The sequence below is a fragment of the Erpetoichthys calabaricus genome, chromosome 1 (assembly GCF_900747795.2).
Source record: "Erpetoichthys calabaricus chromosome 1, fErpCal1.3, whole genome shotgun sequence".
Taxonomy (NCBI): Eukaryota; Metazoa; Chordata; class Cladistia; order Polypteriformes; family Polypteridae; genus Erpetoichthys; species Erpetoichthys calabaricus.
In genome coordinates, this window is record NC_041394.2 from 325,060,431 (window position 1) to 325,080,651 (window position 20,221).

Sequence of the window (20,221 nt, forward strand, 5' to 3'; positions counted from 1 at the left end):
GACAATATGTGACCAAATCCAATTGGTTTAATGCACCTGTTTACATTGCAATCAATAAGTAGCTTCAAATAGTCCATCCATTATTTCCGTTGTTGGACGTACTTAACTTCCATTTCTTCATCCTATACAAATTTCTCTTTACACAGTTCCCTTAAAATAAGCTTAGCAGGCAATATAACTAGTGCTAAAAATCTAAGTAGATCATATATTGAACTGATCACTGACTCCCTTGAAACACAGGGCTTGAAGATCTTTGACCAATTTTATGGCTTGCTCTTCTGTAGCAACTTACTTTTACAGTCATCAATACAGAAATTGTGAAGCTCAGTGTTAATTGCTTCTTCAGAAGCTGTGCCTCTGGCATCCTCAGATGCTCATCTTAGAGCATAAGAGGCACAACTGGGTGAAGAAGTAGCACCAAAAAGATGTACTGTCATTTTGTATTCCTCTAGTCCATCGTTTAGATCACCTTTTGGCCACCATAGAAAACAAAGAAGATCAGTATCTTCATCTGTAACTTTCACTTGTAGAACATTGATTTAATATCTGCATTAGTGCAACTGGCTGCTCTCTGAATCTTGTAAAAACTCCAATGAGAGTGTTAGTTAGGTCAGGTCCTTTCAGCAACTGTTCATTCAGTGAGTACCTTTGGTACTGTAAGTGGCTGTACAGTCAAATTTTTCTTTGGATGATATACTCCGTGGTGTGAGATGTACCACACTCTCTCTTTTTTGAGTGACAACTGTTCTGTGGGTACCTTAATAGCATATCCTTAATCTAAAATGTCTTTCATGAAAATTTTGTAATCCTCATGGAACATTGGGTTCCTTTTAAGTTCTCTCTTGAGGCCAATAGCACATTGCTCTTCAATGCAATGACTGTTTGGCATTTTAAGTGTCTCTTCTTTAAAAGGCAGATTAATGCAATAGTGTCTGTCCAATAACTTTGCAGACTCTGAGACTATGCACATGAACTTAATGTCCTCCTGTGACATATCCTCTTTCTCTTCACAGTTGCTCTCATGAAAGTCTATTGTATTGCTGGAGTAACATCTGTTATATTTCCAATATTGACACACGATTGACTGTACAACTTTGCAGTCTTTCACTGTCTGTCCCCTTTATTAAGCCATTAACAATCCATCCAGGAGCAGTTTTCACAGCCTGAGGACTTTCACCTCTACTGTGCACGACTTGCCATGGCTTTAGGGATGTTTGTACCTATTAACAAGCCAACTTCTGCCTTTATCTATGGCAGATACACATCCTTGAGATAGGACCATCTTGTGATATCCTCTTGCATTGGGATGCTCTCTCTTTTCACTGGTATATAAATTTCAGTGTGTAAACTTCTGGCAATTCGATAAAAATGTTTTCTTCTACCCCACAGACTTATAACTCCGATAAAACCGAACATTTTACTAGTTTCTGTCTATTTACTTTGTCCTTTTCTCAAGTGCTTACATGGACTTGGGCCTTTCTTCCAGGAATATTTAACTGCTCTTGCAAACATTCTGTGCATAATGTAGTTGAACTGCCACAGTCTATTAGAGCATATGATTCTATATATCTTTCACTCATTTTAGACTTAACTTTAACTGGGACCACAGCTAGGACACACTCTTTACCGGCCCTGGTGGCAATGCATGTCTTTAATGGTTCCACAGAAACATACGAAGAAGAAACATTCTTCCTTTCTGACTCAGTGTGCTCCTTTTTAGGAGGTGTGGCTTTATCATCGGTACCCATTATCTTGTTAATATACAAAATGACTGGATGTAAATGGGAACATACTGTATTTGGCATTTAAATTTTTCTACACAGTCTTTACTAATGTGTCCTTGCTTAAGGCACTTAAAGCATAAGCCTTTAGATTTCAAAAAGTCAATTATACTTTCATATTTTAGTTTCTGGATTGCACTGCACTCGACAAGACCGTGACTGTCATTGAAAAATAGACAGGGCTTACCGCATGCACGACCAGCCGTCTCCACCTTTTTGACTGAGATGTATGATTCCCCCTTTCTGCAGCAACAGCAAAGCTTGTAGCAAAACTGCCTTTTCTTAAGCGACTATTCAGTGGAAACTTCCCTTGATCAGTCTTGTCCTTTTCCTTCTTAGAGGTAAGGCTTTGAGGTGTTGAGCCGTACGCAGGATTCAAGGCTATTGTAGCTTGTTCTTCCAGAAAGTCCACTAGGTTGAAGAGTCATGCGTCTTCTCTACCTTCAATATTCCAAGCTACACGTTGCCACTGTCCTTGCAGTTCTTGTGGAAGCGTTAAGATTATGGTACAAATGATTTTGCTGCTTTCAAATTCATATCTGTTCTTCACACTGGACATAACGCTCATACAGCTGCCAAAAAAGACAGCATAATCCCTCAGACCTGCTCCATTGTCCGACTTCATTTGCGACAACCTTTTGGCTTTCTTTATGTATGCATCTGCTGTCTGTAGTTGGTTTCCATAGAAGCTTTCAAGCTTCTTCCTGGCCTTTTTGTAACCTTACGCTGGTGGCAGGTATCTATAGCCTTTTAACAATTTGATGCGGTTAGCCTTTGGTAAATTGTGCTAAGAAGTCTAATTTATCTTGGGGGTTCTCCATCACCTTGTCAATAGCACGATCACATGCTATAATAAAGTCCACACAGTCTATTGGGTCACCATTAAAAACTGGGACCTTCCTATACAGTACATAAGGAACTGGAGCCTTATTTTGCTGTTTATAATGTTCTTGGTGAGGCTCATATTTACTTTCATTAGTATACAAAGGACTACAAATACTTGCACCATATGACTCTTCATTCATCTCATTTGGTTTTTCAGGAACATTACAGGGATCTGGATTACTTGGAATGTGACTGTGTCCTTTAAGAGCACTCAGTCTTGCATTGGATTCTGTAATTGCTGCTTCTAACGCCAATTGGTCTCTTTTAGTCTTTAGCTGTGCCTCTTCCATATCTAGAACCTGTTGCCTTTTTGCAGCTTTTAGTGTGAGCAAGCAGTACTGCGTCTGTCGCATCTTGTGCCCTGATGACACTAACAGAGGTAGCTGCTGAACTTTAAGTTTTTGCAGATACTTGAGAGACACTGTCAGCAGGAGTGACAGTTAATCATTTAACTTTTAATATTCCATTCTCAAGGCCCAGAAATCTGTCTCAATAATAGTGCTTATTTTTTCAGAGTTATATTAATTTTTCCTTAAAGTCTTTACATACTCCATCAAGCTGAGTAGCTGTCCAAATTTTTCATCTACTTCCGACTGAAGATCAAGACATGGTTCTAAAGGGTTGGCCAGTAACATACATCTGGAGATTAACCTGGGCTGTGCTGGTTCGATGAGCTTCTCACTGTCATCATAAAGATGATACCCCACTGTTGCATCACAGTTGTCAGGGCGACCACTCAGGCTTGTGCATGGAGATGTCATGTCGATCATACACCAGAACAGGACCCCTTTAAGGTATTTAAGTTCTTTTATCTTAGTTTATACAGTCACACAAGGAGCGCTTGCAGTTCTTTCAAATGTTCAATACTGATCAAACAATGTGCAAAATCATGCAAAGATTAAGGTACCTGTGAGTCTTTCGAAACGTTGTTTTCTTCCATCACAAACCAACGTCAGGTTTAAACAGACTGGTTTCAAACTTTTAGTGTAGCTGCTGGTAGGTAAGGCAGGATCAAGCACGAGTCAAACGCGTGCCAAAAGATATCTCTCAGTCCAAAAATTTGTTTTAAAAGGGTTTAGTGAAAATCCAAAGCAAACAATAAAAAGAAAAAACATGGGAAATATGTCTCTAAACGTAGCCTTTTCTTGTAAAGCTTCAGTTGTTCTCTATACTAGAAGAGGTTTTACTTCACATTCCATACGTTCTAAACATACGGCACTGCACATTCAATAGAGCAAGTTGCGTTACATATTATTGGGCACGTTAAGGCAATACTAATTCAATTCTGCTTATGGGGGTTATAAGAACCTTTTTTAGACTATGTACTTTTTTATAGGCAAACATTTAACATAACTAAGCAAAAACTTCTACTTACTTGACATAACCTAAATTACTAGCAAATGGCTCTTACAGTACATTTTTTATTACAGCATATTGTAATGAGACCATTTAGGTCACTTGCATGGCAATTTGTGACATTAAATCTCATAATATTTATTTTCAACCTGAAGTGTCACAAACTGAATGCAAGTTATGTAATCTAAGAATTCACTATTGAACTATTATAGCTGATCAGATTGCCTTTAAACCTCATATTATTTATTTTCAACCTGAAGTGTCACAAACTGAATGCAAGTTATGTAATGTAAGAATTCACTATTGAACTATTATAGTTGATCAGATCTGTGTACTGTGTTTAACCTAATACAGGTAATTCGGGTCTTATTCCTACATGCAGCTTTCTTACTGTTCTTGATCAGCCAAAGTAGATTGGTCACTACTGGACTGTGTGAAAAGCAAGAACAATGTGGGGATATGGCACCAGCAGTTTTCACACTAAATAACTGTTAGGAAGTTTCATACAGAATAAGACCAGCCTAAATCTTAAAGTTTAAAGTCCAAATTTGTTGGATAAATTGTATTAAATACAAATCTGCTATTAAAAATGGCATCATAAAAGAGTGTCTTGTTTGTCAAAGTATCAATGGGTTATTTATATTCCCAAGAGACAGCATCATTCAAAGATCTGTTAATGTGATTAAAAATTGGCATGGGTCCATGACGCCTGGAACAGAGCCATTCATTAACATCACTGTCAGTACTTACAAGAGCTTTACTGCACCAGATGTGTGTATTAAGGTTTATATAAATATGCTCATAATTATAAATAAATGTGTGCATAAATAAAATTTAGGGTTGTAAGGCAGTAACAAAAAGTGGAATATCTTATAAATAAAAAATATCAAAAATGAGTACCTAGATAATTCCAGAAATTGAGGTCTAACAAACGTAGTAAAGTGCTGAGCTGAACAAGCTGGGACTTCATACCCTGCATTTGCTCTTCAAAGTTATGATGCTGTAAATAAACAATTCACAAAGTAACTATTATTTTAATTTGCTAGTTAAGGTAACCACACTTTTATATGTATATAGATATATAAAGACATAATTCCATCATTTGCCATTTTACAAATATATTGGGGAAAAACAAAGACACATATAATTGTCATAGTTACTCATTTGCAAACTGAAAATTAATTAAAAACATGCATTTATAAATCTATCAGATTTCTAGCAGCTAAATGGCATTACTATGTGTGCAATGAGAAAATTTCAGTTTAGTGATTTTCAAGCTAAACATCAACAGAATCATAATGCTTTCTGTCGTCTTTATGAGCTTTAATCAGAGGATAACAATTTTTGCCGTGTATAACAATTTACTTAAATGGCTTCCTTCCTTTTTTGCATCCCTTCTGAAGGATCAAAATCATTATATAAATTCATAAATTAAACTACACTTTGCCCTTATGGTTTGGTGTAAAAAAAAAAAAAAAGGAATCTAAATGTCTTTTAATAATGACACACTTGTAGAGACTATTCAAAATAATGTATGTATACTTCTGCTCAAATACACAACAACATTTAAAAGCTGTTCATCTAGGCCACTAAACTTTTCAGTTATTTATACTATATTACTATTATACTTCAGCCCTTAAATGTAAGATGTTTTAAAGCTGGAATATTTACTAATTATTTTAAAATGTGTCCCTGTTTGTCCCTGAAGTGATGTTGTATTCTGTAATTATATAAAAAAATTACTTAACATTCTACATTACTGTCTACAGCTATAACTATAAATGTACTTTCTGCCTGTTGTATTTGGCCATCAAATAGCTATAGTTTGCAAAAGCTTTATTATAAAATGCATACTCTAATAATAATATTGCAAGTTCTTTGAAAATTCTGAAGTCAGTTTTAAGAAATTATTAAGTAAATTTATTTTAGAACTTAATTTTTTATACTGTCAAGACAACAAAATGTGAAATTTATTATTCTAAAGCATAAAAAGGCCCATTACCACTTGATCCATAAATGAAACAAAGCACCAGAAGGCATCCACTTCATTTTCCATTACATAGAGAATAGGTGAAAGTAAATCACTCATTCCTTGCACATATCCTAATGGGAAAAAAAATTACTAATGTTAAACTGCAAATGATAAAAAGGTCTTTGAGTAGAAAAATGGCTAGTCCTGAAATAATTCTTACAGCTGAATTAAATTTGGAACAGCAAAACCAATAAAAAAATATAATATGCTTTCTCATTTTATTTTCTCTCAATTAAATTATATATAACCTAAGAAATATTCAGACTTTTGTATTTTACATTGACAGGCTTAGAATGCTATGTGCCATATTTGCTGTTATATATCAGTTGTTATTTCTATATTTTTTATGACCTTACTTGGAAATTCAGTTTAGTTTTAGTTTCCTTCATTATACATTTTTAGTTTTAAAGTAGTTTTTATTTCACAAAGACATTTCTATTTTATTTTTATACCTATTATTTTCAGTTTTGGTAATTATGGCATGTTTAAAGAGCTACTATAGAGTTTAGTTTTGTGTCACAATCAGAAAGAACTGTACACTTAACGGTTTTGGATATAATATTAATTTAATGTTAGTGGAAGCTTACTACACCACATGATTTATTATTTGGTTTTGTTTTTGTCTGATAAAAACAAGAATAATCAAAACCAGATGCTGAATATGAACAATTTTATAATTTTAAAAATATTCTCTATGTCATTTGTGCTAAACAAATGTGCACTGACCGTTGGCACTTTTCGTCTTTTCCTTTTACTTGTAATGAAATGTAGGTGAATTTTAAGGTTTAAGGGGGTTTTAACTCTAACTGTCTACAGCACACAACATATTCTGCTCCAAGACAATGTGCTTATAATGAATGCCTTCAATATTGCATTCAAAAATCTTCCATACTGGGCTTTGATATTTTCTACCATCCATATTGATTTCTGATTCATCTCAGGCACATACAATTTACTGACAGAATTATGCTACCTGGAGATCTGAAAAGATCAAAAATCAGAAAATACATTCTACTGTGTTCTGACAAGTGTGATCATGAAAATCATGGGGGCTTAGGAAAAAAAGGAATCAGTGTGCAGACCCCACCTAGCTCTATTGAGGGAAACAAAGAAAAACAAGCATGTAATGTGAAGGTTAGAGGGTAGTGAAGCTTGAATAGGCCATGCACAAGAAACCCTTAAGCAATATGAGAATGGACGGGCACAAAACAACAGAAACAGTATCTGGGCTATGGAACAATATATACATTTTCTGAATGTGCTTTTCCAGAGCAGGATTGCAGGAAAACTGGAGCCTACCCCAGCAGGTTTGGACGGAAGGCAGGAAAAACCCCCGGGATGCAATATGTATGATATGGCTGATGTTAAGAACAAAGAGAATATGATATTTCAACTATCTATTTTGAGAGAGACGGAAAAACTGAAAAAAAGGGGGACAGATAGTTTAAAACATAATTTTGCCACCAGATTATTTTCACAATATCAGGTAATTTGAATTGTGAATGTAAACTAAAAAAAGGTAAACTAATAAATATAGAATAAATACAAAAACAAAACAAATTAGTATGGCAAGTGATTGTCAACAAAATGCAGACACCTGAGAAATAAACTGACACGTTACTCACTCGTGATTTTTCTGTCCATACGGTAAAGGTTTTGTTGACCAGCACATTCTGATTTCAGGCGTTTGAATTACATGTTGATATACAAGAAGTGCAAAGAAAGGCGGCACAGTAAATCAATTTCTATTTCACACACTTTACGCGCCCGTATTCAGCTCGCTCTGTCACCTCAAATGCTGTGTGAACACCTGTCCTCCGTCACCAGCCACAGTTCATTGGATGAATATGTGCGGGCGGTTCATGGTCGATTACTTTCTGTTTTAGAGTTAAAAGTTACAAGGGTTAACGACTAATGGCAAGAATGTTCATTCAAAAACTAAAACTATTTTTAGTAAATTATTATTTTATTTCAGTTAGTCTTTTCAGCTACTTTAATAATTTCATTTAGTTTTAGTTTTTCAATTATGGTTTTATTAATTATTGTATTTCAGTTTACGAAAATGTTTTTTTAAATAATAGTTTAAGTTTTGATTTTAGTTTTTGTTAACTATAATAACCTTGCTACGCGCATTATCAAATACAGATTAAACACTAAACAAACTCAATACACATGCAGGCACGATGATGCTTTTTTTTTATTAATAACTTAATAAGTGCTTAATATTTGTCAGTTGAACTTACCAAGATCAAAATCATACATGCAGTATGTCATCAGAATATCATGAAGTAAAAGCAGTCCTGGATTATCTGTACCTTCATAAAATGCGTTGGTCCGATCAGTTCTGTTGACATCTTTCTCTGTCAATTTAAAAACAATTGTTAAAAACATCCTGTTAACAGAAAAGCAGTATTAACTTGAAAAGCATAAATACATCACCATACTATAGAACACATAACAGCCACAGTTTTGATTAACATTATCACAACAGACCAGGTTTAACAGGTGCTTCCCACAATTTCCTTTCTAAAATTCAATCTTCTGACATCAATTGCCTAAACTTCTATTCACATCTATTTTAGTCTCTTTATAGTGTCATTTCTGCCACCTCCATAATTGGACACATCTTTTTTCATTCTTCACTGATCTGTTCACATGTCCAAACCACTTAAACATGTTTCTTCTCAGCAACTGATGTATCTATCACATCTACACTAGTCTTTTCACTCAACACTGCATTCTGTATTTCTCAGAGAAAAATCTGTGCATGAATTCAATCATTCTTATTAAGGTCTTTTTTATTTGCACATTCTGCCTTAATTAACCATGTCTTTTTCCTATAAAATATAACGTGAATAAACTGTTTTCCTAATGCCAATGACGTTGCCTTAGAAAAGATAAAAGGAGTCATCCCTGAAACATCCATTATGTCATCCTTGCTGCCACTGGTAAGTCTGCATCTGCAGTGATTTTCTACATATTACTTTACTAATAGAGATCCACTGATACTCAAATTCTTGGCTTATGATGACAACTGATGATGCCAGTATGATACTATATCAGTCAGTCCCGATATATGTATTTATACATTTTGTTTATGTGCAAACTGCAACTATTTTTCTGTACAAACTGATGTTTTGAATAAGCACAGACAAAGTAAATCATGTGAAGATTTTCCTTAAATATTTCTAATAATCTAATAAAACTAAAGTACACTCAACTATTTTACAATTGTGTCAAATGGCAGCATGGTGTATTGTACCTGTGAATGTCAGAAGACTGGAATTTGTTTTTCTCAAATGAATGCTAAACTGACAATGAAGCAGCCATAAATGCAATTGTTTCACTTTTAGTTTTAATGTGGGCAGTGAAACCCATTAAGACAACTTATTGGACTCATATTATAACTCATATTATAAAGTGACCTATTAAACAATTTTAATTTCTATTACTTCTGTACTTATCCTTTCAGACATTCCGTGCTGTACGTGCCATTTAAATTGTCATGTCAACGTAAAGGTACTGTTTTCTGCTTTACCAATACTGAGGGCAATGTCCTCAAAACTGCAGGTGATTTCAATGTCATGCTTACTATATGTGAGAAACCTTGGAGGCATGAAAGGGCTGGTATGAAATACAGTGGATCAGGAACAATCTGAAAACATGATGCTGACCTAACAGTAAATTGTTGAACTGTGTAAGACGTAATGGAAGAAATTTACACCAAAAAAAAAAAACACAACATCATTCACAAGAATTTAGGTTCAAATTTAATATTTATGTCAGATATAAAGCAGTATTATTAGTACAGTACAAGGAATTTCTTATTTGCAAGACACAAATACACTGCTTCACTAAACTATTAATGTGTGTGTTTAAAATGTAAAACAGCTTTTGTTTCATTAAAGATGAAAATTATTTTTTTAATTTACAGAATTTTCTGCATTCAGGATAACAAAGCCAAGTAACTGATAAACTTAAAAAAAGACTGAAAAACTATAGGTAAACAACTGTGATAATTTTCAAAATGTAAGTGCTTCTTTTGAAATAAGCAACTATATAGCCTTGCAAAGCAATACAGCAGCTAACTCCAAAAAAAAAAAAAGTTAAGTAGATATGCCTCTAGGCAAAACAATATGAAGAACAATACTAGACTACTATTTTCAGTGGCACTTTCTTGAAGTTATTAATTCAGAAGATGTAAAGAACAAAACTGTTTAGTGTTAGACACTGATTAGAATTCCCATGAGCTACTGCCATCATTATATCAATCAGGTGACATTTGAAAAACACAGCAGCAGTAAAGCTTGCTGTATACAATTCTAAATGCCAGAATAAATCTTCTCTTTGAATGATTATCACAAAAAGACACAAAGCACAAAAACGAAATCTTTCCGGGAAGCATCATATTCCTAAACAAGGTAATCATGAGACTATAACAGAATTTTCACCTTGTAGAAAAGTTTGATATCCAATCCAACTGGTAGATGTAAATTAAAATTACTTATCAAGAATGTATTTCAAAGAACCACATAAGTACTACAACATTCTTAAAAATCTAGTTCAATTTTTTGCTGTGCACTTCAAAAAACAAAAGCAGGCATCAATTATCCACAAAAGTTCACCCATTTCTATACATCTACTGAGAAGCAGTTCTTCAGTTAAGTATCTACAGAAAATGGTTTATTTTGACTTTGGAAATGTATTGTTACAGCATAAGAGTTCACATTAAAAATACTGATTGGATAAATATGTGCACAAATTTTTTGGCATGCAGACTTTCAAGGGGATTGAATAGTTTTGTACACCACTGTTTATTACATTAGTGATGCTATAGTAGGCTGCTAACATTCTTGTACACCTTTTTGCACAATGCTGCATATTTATTGTATGTTTACTGTTACATTTCCTAGGATACTATAGATATTGTCTTAAATAATGTTCTCGTACTTGTACACAGAACAGCTCTACATAAACCATACTCTTATGAGTGCTGCTACTGTAGACTTAAAAACAATCATATGCATGCTGTGTATTTACTATTATTTTTCCTTGCAATCATATTGCCTAATCTAGGTGTTCTTATAAATCACACTTTGTCTCTGTTACATGGCCCTTTATGTCTTGCACCATGGCCCTGATTTAATGTAATTTCATCTCTATATATACACCAGTATATGGTTGAGATGGTAATAAATAAAACTTGAATACCTGTCTCTGTCACACATACAATGTTGTAAAATTCTCATGTTAACCATATTAGGAATTTACTAGGATTCACTTATTCATTCAAACCACAGTGACCCAGCAACTTCTCAGGCCAAGAGATTTCACACATGAAATTTACATCTAAGAAAAGAAGTTGTGGATTATGAAGAGTGTTCAAAATGACTGAAATTTATGTCCTTTTGTGAGCATCAATAGTTGAGTGATATGCTTGTTCGATTGGTATGTTTTAATTACTGTACTATACTGTAGCTGAATCACAAAGATTAAGTTGACTGAGGGCTAAAAATGTTATAAAGATTCAAACATGAATGTTAGGTTATTTTTTACTGTTTCAGAAATCTGCACTAACCTTAGTTCCATATGCTCCATTTGTTAATGGGAAATAGCAGCTGTAAAGCGCAAGTAGTCACAACTGCATCTGCAACTAGGCTCAATAGTTTCCTTGTTGGTTTAGATAGGAATGATTTTTAAATAATGCACCTTCTTCCCATTTACAAATGCTTTTCAAACATTTATAAAATAACTAAACTTTTGTGAAATGATTGAGCAATATGCTGAGACTTACTGTATAAGATTGTTTAACTTGAATAAATATTAGCATACATATGTGAGGACACACTTTGATATTTTTTGTGCTTTACCCAGCAATTGTCTTCCTTTGTTCATGCACAAAAGCCCCTTCCAGTCACCAGTCCATCTGATGAGAGGAAGAGAGAAATAGGAGTAAGTACTAGGCCAGGCAGAGAAGTAATTGTAAAGTGATCAAATGTAGACAGGCCCAGGCAGTCATAATTCTTTGTTATTCTAACTGTATTATTATGTGTCTTGTAGCTCCTTATCCCTGTGCCTGTTTCTTTTATTTTTTAATAAAATCCTTTTTATATACTTTACCATCTGTGGCTTGTTTTTAAGAGGGATTGGCGGGTTGCTAGCTGTCTGCTCAAGAGCTGTCCCTACAGGCTACAAAATCAAAGAGCAACACAAAACCAACTATAAAATTCATACATACAGTACATAACACCATTATAGGTTCAGTATCCCTTTAAGTATTCAACTAAACAGACAACATATTGCAGTGGCTTGCAAATAATAAGCAACAAACATGTATCCTGTGAAAGAAAATTTAACTGCTTGCTAGCTACTAAGGGTTAAAAACTGTTTTATTATAACAGCAGGCTATTCATTCAGGTGTCTGTCATAAAACAGGTTGTAGTAAGCTGACCTAGGATAACTTCCTTCTTTAGGAATGTGTCTGTTAGACACAGGAAAGATGACCTTTCCTTCTTTGGAGTCCCTCTTGATACATACACAAAAAAGAAACGGTTGGCCAATTTGCGTAATATAAGATGAAATGCTTAGATGCTGTTTCATAAGTAAGGGGGAGGGAGGAAAATGAATATTACAAGCCGAATGAAACAGGGGAACTTTGCTCTTCTGCTTTGCAAAGCATGAATCCATGTATTCATCTGTGACTAAATAAAGACTGATTGATTGAACTATTCCGGTCTTCCTTGGGGGTTACTTCCACAATCCTAAGTGCCAAATTTTGCATTTTTAAATCTGTCCCTTCCTAAAAGAACAACATCATGAAAAGTAACATATAATCACATGAAGACCTATGCTGCACTAACTGGAATATGGTATAGCTAGAAAAGCTCCTACTTTAAAGACAATGGAATTCATATAAGGTTAGATGACTAGTCTGCTATAATATCAAAATGCCCATGAAAAAATCTCAAATTACTCCAGAGCCTAATGTCAGTTATTTTGGTCATATGTGCACAATATACCAATTTAACCATTTCTAGAAAGTTGTCTTGTAAACAACACTGAAGTGTGCTTAATTGGGACTACACTTTTTAATTGAAGTCTTGCCCCCAAAACACCCTCAATTAGTGGCCAGGAGTCCTATCTTTAATTCAAATTTGCAATCTCATTTAAAAACACTTCACCAATATGCACCAAAAATTTTTCTAGAAATACTTTATTTTAACAACATTAAAAAAATGATTTTTCTATCAATCGCAAAGCTTTATGAGAAATCAACCCATTCTTTTCCTCTTATATAGAAATATAGGCAAATTGCAATCAGAATAAGTCCATTCTTAGAAAATTGCATGAAATGAATGAACAGATATACACAAAAAGAGTAAATAATAAAAATATTTTTCAGTCCTAATATTGCAGTCCTATTTTATTGCACTACTGAATCACAGTAACTTTAATAAAGTTGTCAAACCAGTTCTTGTTACTACAGCAGGTCTTTAAATTAGTAATTGAAAATAAATAAAATCTTAAATCAAGCTTTTTGCCCAGGGCACTAAATGAAAAGGAAATAAGTAAATAATACAATCTTAAATATGAAAATCTTTCTTTAAACCAAATTTTTTGGAAGCATTATTTGATGTTTTTTCTAAGATTTTTCACATTTTTATAGTATGTATCATAATGGGAGTTAGATATGAAAGGCAAGTGAGGATATGAGATGGGAATGGAGAAGCCTCACATAGATTATTGCAGTTACCTCTGCCATTAGTTCTAACACCACATTGTGCTATATTAAGTGTGTCATATTTGAAGGGATTGTGCATGGAGTAAAAACCTACCCAAAGGCCCCAATCATTCTTTTTCCAGGATCCACATATGAGGAAGGAGTGAGAATGTCCATCTAAATCCTTTTCAGTGACATACTAAGCTGGATTTGATTTTTGCATTATCTGTATGAGACATTGCATAGTAATGCCAATCACTAAAGTGAAGGATATAATGATTAAACTAGTTTAATTAAAAACATGAAATCAAAGCATGATTTATTTTTTCTTTTTCAAAAAATTTTATAGGGCTGGAATTGACACATTATTCCCCATAACTGCCTGAAGCATAGTATATGCCTGAAAAACCAAGAATTTCACTAGATATACACTGTAATTTGTCTGCCTGGAATGTTGCCAACCAGGATCCTAACTAGTTTCGCTGTGTGGGGAGTGCAGAAATGTGATGTACCAGTGCATGCTCCCAAAACTAACCTGACACTGTAATTATTGTATTACTAGACATTAAGCCCGTTACAATAACGGGCACTAGAACAGTAGTGCATAAACATTAGTAGGAACAGTCTATATTAAATGGCAAGGGACCTTGAACTCATTCTGTTTCTTGTCTTAATTTTTTTTTTCTAAAAACTTTTTGCAAGAAGCCTAAAGTAAAATAATAATAAAAATAAAATAGAAACGTATATGACAATACAGTAAGTATAATTAATATTACATTTATCCTCTCCTCTGTGGCTGTTGATTGATGTGTTGTGTCTGTTTGAAGATCTCCTATCCTGCCTCTCTTTATTTTAGCTTGCTGTGGCGTCTCTCCAGCAAGTACTGTGCAGTTCCCCAGCAAGTATTTTAATCTGTGCTGGCATGCAGCTGATTATTGTATGTGTGGCAACGGATTTTATGTGCGCGGCCGCGAGTACCCAATCAGCACTCTCCCCAGCAATGATGTCCTTTATTAAAGAGTGCCCCGCGCATGCGCACTTCACCAGAAGACACACACACACACGGACACATGGACGCATACAGGGTTTTTATTAAAGAGGATACTTTAAACCTTGACCTTTATACCACTTTGTTAACAGAGATATGATATCATTAAAGCATGATAGGCACACCAAGACAAACTAAAGAAATGCAAATTGAAATTACTATCATGTTTATTAAACAAAGGAATCACTTAAAACCAGTTTGACTAAGATTACATACTAGCACTATGTAATCTAGAATAGGATTGTGACACTGGTTACATATTTCTTTAATCCTATGACATCATTTTCTACAGAGCATTACAGCTGCAAATAGATCTAAGGGCCAGTTTATACTTCACAGTCAGAATGTGTACACGCACGCATCATGGCTGCCACTCGTTCCCATAGTTCATTTGACACGTCATTTGAGCACTTCCTCAGAAATTAACGCTATGCATGCATGAGTTGCAGTACCAGCAAAAAATCGGGGGGAATGGGCGCAGTATACAGTACACCCCCAAATTTTGCGGGGGTTATGTTCCTAGAGTACCCACAAATTGTGAAAAACCGTGAATTTTGGATGTGGTTAAAAAAATGGCTATTTTTATAGTTAAACCCTAAATATGCCCCCAAAACACTTTCATTTAATTTCATACTCAGCTTAATACATTACCTAAAAAAAAGAATGTAAAGGTAAACCCGTATACTCACAGTACTGTACTGCTATATCTCCCGCAGTGCTAGAATGTAAAATACCGATGTTACCGCTATATGTACTGTAATTCATGCAAGCGTGTTTTCATTGCCAGAAGCCTTAGAAGGTGCAGGGTGTTTCGACGGCATCTTGGGGCTTTAAGCCTTAACCTGCCACATACTTGGGAGTTAATGCATCCCTGTACACCAAATACTTTTTTGTTGCACTTTAAGTAAACGTCACAATTTACAAAGAAAAAGTGAAATTTTAATGGAACACATTTTTTTTCATACAAAGAGCATCACAATTACTGCAACACTGATAATTTTTACACACTGCTAATGAACTGTAAAAACTATTTAAAAAGTACTGGAACAATATGTACAAGGTGTAACTGACTCCATGGATGAAATCACGAGTCAACTGTGCTTGAACTGGCTGCACGCAAGCAAACAGAGGTAAGCGCTGATGCTGGCAGGCTAGTCTAGTGCAGTGGCTCAATCACAGGGACAGTGAGGCTGCAGTGCTGCAGGATGTCACGCTTGGGTCACAGAATTGCACAGAAACACAGGAGATTGTAGAGACAGGAACTTTATTCAAACACTTCAAACAAACATGTCTCTCTCAGAAGTAAAACGAGTTCAGTATGCAGTTAGTTCTCGTTTAAAAGAATAGGCAAACATCATAGGGGAGCACAACGGGAGTGGGACCCGCAGCAGGAGCAGAGGATGTCTGGGGGAGGAGAGAGAAACAAAGTAATCAGACAAAAAGGGCACGGGCTGTTCAGGCTTTTAAGTAAGCGTAGCGTCGCGCAAGAAGCATATCACGCGACAGAGCAGCCGCAACTAAGGGAGTAATGTGAAGGTAGTCTATCAGCATTTTTTAAGAGGGTTTTTTGAGGAATGTCCGTGTCTTCTAGGGGTACGTTCAGCCCCCCTGCTCACAAGGGACTGGCAGTGGTCATGAGCTGGCTGCTCAACGAATGTACGGCACTGACTGATCAGCTCCTGCATGCTCGCAAATGGCACTGGGAAACGACTATAGCTGGTTGTGGCGGTTTAAGAGTTAAGAGGAACAAAACAAGAACACTCAGCTGGAGATGCATCAACAGTCAATCAGCAGCAAGAAGAAATGAATAACGCTGTAGCAGTCCAGTGCCGCTAAGATTCACACCGTCAAGAAGATGGTGAATTATTTTTATGGTGGAGATTCCAGGGATGCACCCTGCCTTGGCCCGACCCGCACACACTCACAAACAGACAAAAACAAAGCAAACCAGTAATCAAACAGCAAATAAAGAATGTAATAAAAACAAATGAAAACAGTGATACCACCCCTGTTCCTCTTATGGTGATTACACATTAAATACAACACAGCACAAAGAAAACACACACAATAAATCATGAAAAACGGCAACGGATGAAGTGTAATGATGAAAATAGATAGTCCAGAGATCCACATGCTGAATGGGAATGTAAAGATAGTCCTACCGCTGGTTCCTGAAATGGTGAAGATGGGTGGACGGGTTCAGGAGCGCTCCTTTCTTTGCAGGATGGCCATGAATCCATTTACAGTACTCATGTACACAGGCAGACAGCAGACAATTCAGACGCCAATCACGAAACGATCCAGGACAAAACCAATAAGTACAGGTAACCCAACAGAAGGCAGACAGACAGGAACTTGAAACACAAATTACAAAGATTTTTTTTTTTTGGTCACCGGCCCCCTTTTTAAAAGCCGTGCTGACATCCTTTGACCCCAACAGCCCCAGCAGAAGACCAAACGGAGCCACTGCAGGGACTGCTGGGAGTTGCAGTTTCAAATTTTATTGGCTACTTTCACCATCTCAAGCTGCGTTATCCTCTACAGTTGCTTCCTGTTCTCTCTACAGTACAGGATTTCCATGAAAAAAGCCATAAAAATTGTGGTGGATATTTGTGGTTTCCGCTAACAATTATGAGATAGGTTCTAAGGAAAAATCCATGAATGACTGAGGCCGCGAACTCTGAACTGCGACTTCGCGGGGGTCTACTGTAATAAAGTCGAATGGATATGTCAGTCTGTTTACTATCTACACGTGACAGCAAGCCACTTTGCATATCCTACAGTATCGATGTGTGTGCTTCAATGTTTGATTAATGGTTCGATGTAGTGATGCAAAATGCCAACGCACAAATGCTTTAGTGGTGTTTTTATATTCAAGCGTAGCATATTCCCCAACGTAATGACACAGTACATTTTAAAGGTCTCACATACCATCTTTTATGACTTTTTTTTTTTTGTACCTTCACAACCACATCAGAATGTATAGCAGTGTACTTGACTCACAGAGAAAAAAATAGAGACACAGTGAAAAGGTGTATTTTGTGATTAAAGTGGAAATTTCAGCGTTAATCTCGAAATTTCCACTTTAATCTTGTAATTTATTTTATCATTAAAGTAGACCGTCATAAACGTCATCTTAAAACTGACCCTACATGCTTCTGGGGCTTCCTCCTGAACTGACAGCAGCGGGAGGCAGCAATCACCACATAGAACATCTATACTTGATATCACTTTCATGATGAAATGTGTTAAAGTATGTATGTTATATTTTACAGATAATTTGTTAACTTCACTTAAATAATGAATACTGTTAATAATTACACATATGGGGGCGGCACGGTTGCAGAGCGATAGTGCTGCTGCCTCGCAGGAAGTCACATCCCTGGTGTTCCCTGTCTGGAGTTTGCGTGTTTTCATAGTGGGTTTCCACAGTGTGTTCCGGTTTCCTTCCAAAGACATGAAAGTTTTGGGATTTGACGATGCTAAAACGACGCTTGTGTGTGTGTGTGTGTGTGTGTGTGTGTGTGTGTGTGTGTGTGCTTCTATGCACCTTGTGATGAGCTGATGCCCCGTCCAGGGATCGTTTCTGCCTTGCGCCTGAAGCTTGCTGGAATTGGCGTATCCCTGGAACATCCATCCTTTTCAGAGATATTGTGACAAGGTGTCCTCGGAATTTAATGAATGTTTCAGGTAATTCACAACACAGCGCAGCGAAATGTTTTCTCATCGTGATGATACCTCACTCTGCCTCCTAAAGTACGTGTACAAGTATAAACATTACAAAGCTTTTGTAGCAGAAGCATCCGCAGGCGCTGAGTGAAGTATAAACTCAGCCTTAGGCTGTTGAATAAGATAGCATTTTTGAAGCACTTTTGTTCTGGAGATGCATGCATCCACAGATCACAAGATGAAATCTGGCACCAGTTAATGGTCATCACTTCTACTTAAATGTATGCATATGCCCTCAAACAGAACATAGCATCCACTGAGCCTGAATGTTGCCAACACAAATGCTGAACATAATGCAGAATGAATAAAAACATAAAATTAAAACAATAAAGTTTTCAAGGAATCACGCTCACTAGAACTAAGGCATAAAACTTTCTTATTGGACTTGAGCAGTTTACCAGTCAAGAATGCCATATTTTTATTGAGCAAACCTGAAGTAAGCTGAAATGTCAAAAGAATATAATAAAAAACAAAAGTGACTTCTTTGTGTGGACAGACAATAATGTACAACTGCTTTTGAATGTTACAAATGCACTGCGAGTGCTGCCAAAATAAATACAGCAAAACATTTGAGTGTATCAGGGAACAATACCTGACAGTAGATGAAGAGAAGTTATAAAAGGACTATCCCACACTAAAGATGAGATCATAGGAGACAAAACTGAAAACAGCACCTGACAATCATACTTTAGCATTTTTGAAAAGCAAAGTTTTCCTCATCCTCACTGGTATGTGAGATCAAAGTATAAGGGCTGAATAGTTGAAATCTTAAGAACGCAAGAAATTTGCCAAATGAAAGGAAGACCATTCAGTTCATCAAGAACGTCTGTTTAGCTAATAGCTAAGCTGTCACAATATCTATTCCAGCTTTTTCTAAAAGGTTGTCTAAGTTTCTGCTTCAACTCCTGTCTCTGTAGTATGTTCCAGAGTCCCACAACTCTTTGCATAAAAAAATGGTCCTGGCTTCAGTTTTAAATACACCTCCTCTTAATTTCCACTGATGTTTTCTAGTACATGATTGACCCTTAAGCCAAAAGAATATTACTGGTTCTACAAAGACGTCAAATGGTGAGCAAATTCCCTGAAACAACTAATGGAGAAGCTAGGGACCGAACCCAAGACCTCAAACATAGAAAGCATGAACTGAACTGTTTCCCCTGCTTATAATAATGTTTGTTTGGCCAATTTTTGATGACCCTCAATTTCATAATTATTTCATAATTAAAAGTTCGAAGAAAAATGCATTTAAATTGCAAAAACTGAAATGTATTTTCACAACCTTTACTGCTTAAGTACACTTTTAACTTAATGTATAAGGCATTTTAAAGAATATTGTCTATTAAAAAAATAAAAAACAAGAACAAAAATAAATGCTTTACACTAAGCCAAAAAAATGTGAATGCTTTAGTGTTTTATTTTTCAGTCTATACTATAATTTGAAATTACCTATTAAGTTTTTGTAGTCTCTCAATCTTGAATTTCTTTTTTCTTGTTCTTCACTTATTGATTTCCACTGCAACTTCATTCTGAAATACTCATCACTAAAAAATTATACAGACTGAATCACATTTTATTTTTAACAACACATTTTTAAATCCATTTAGCATCAGATACAAAGGGAATTATTAAATAATTTTAATATCTATTCATCTCAATTTTAAACTTTACTG

The 20,221-nt window shown here is 35.5% G+C and overlaps 1 protein-coding gene across 1 annotated transcript in view; it reads right to left on the bottom strand.

Annotated features, from left to right (window-relative positions):
* tbc1d15 (TBC1 domain family, member 15) overlaps nt 1-20,221 on the bottom strand; it is a 158,540-nt gene that overhangs the window by 28,338 nt on the left and 109,981 nt on the right. Inside the window, exons 10-13 of the mRNA XM_028818454.2 lie at nt 19,998-20,092; nt 8,298-8,414; nt 6,025-6,125; nt 4,923-5,022 (exon numbers count right to left, since the gene is read on the bottom strand). Of these exons, the coding sequence (XP_028674287.1) occupies nt 4,923-5,022; nt 6,025-6,125; nt 8,298-8,414; nt 19,998-20,092 (413 nt within the window). The remainder of the gene's footprint in view (nt 1-4,922; nt 5,023-6,024; nt 6,126-8,297; nt 8,415-19,997; nt 20,093-20,221) is intronic.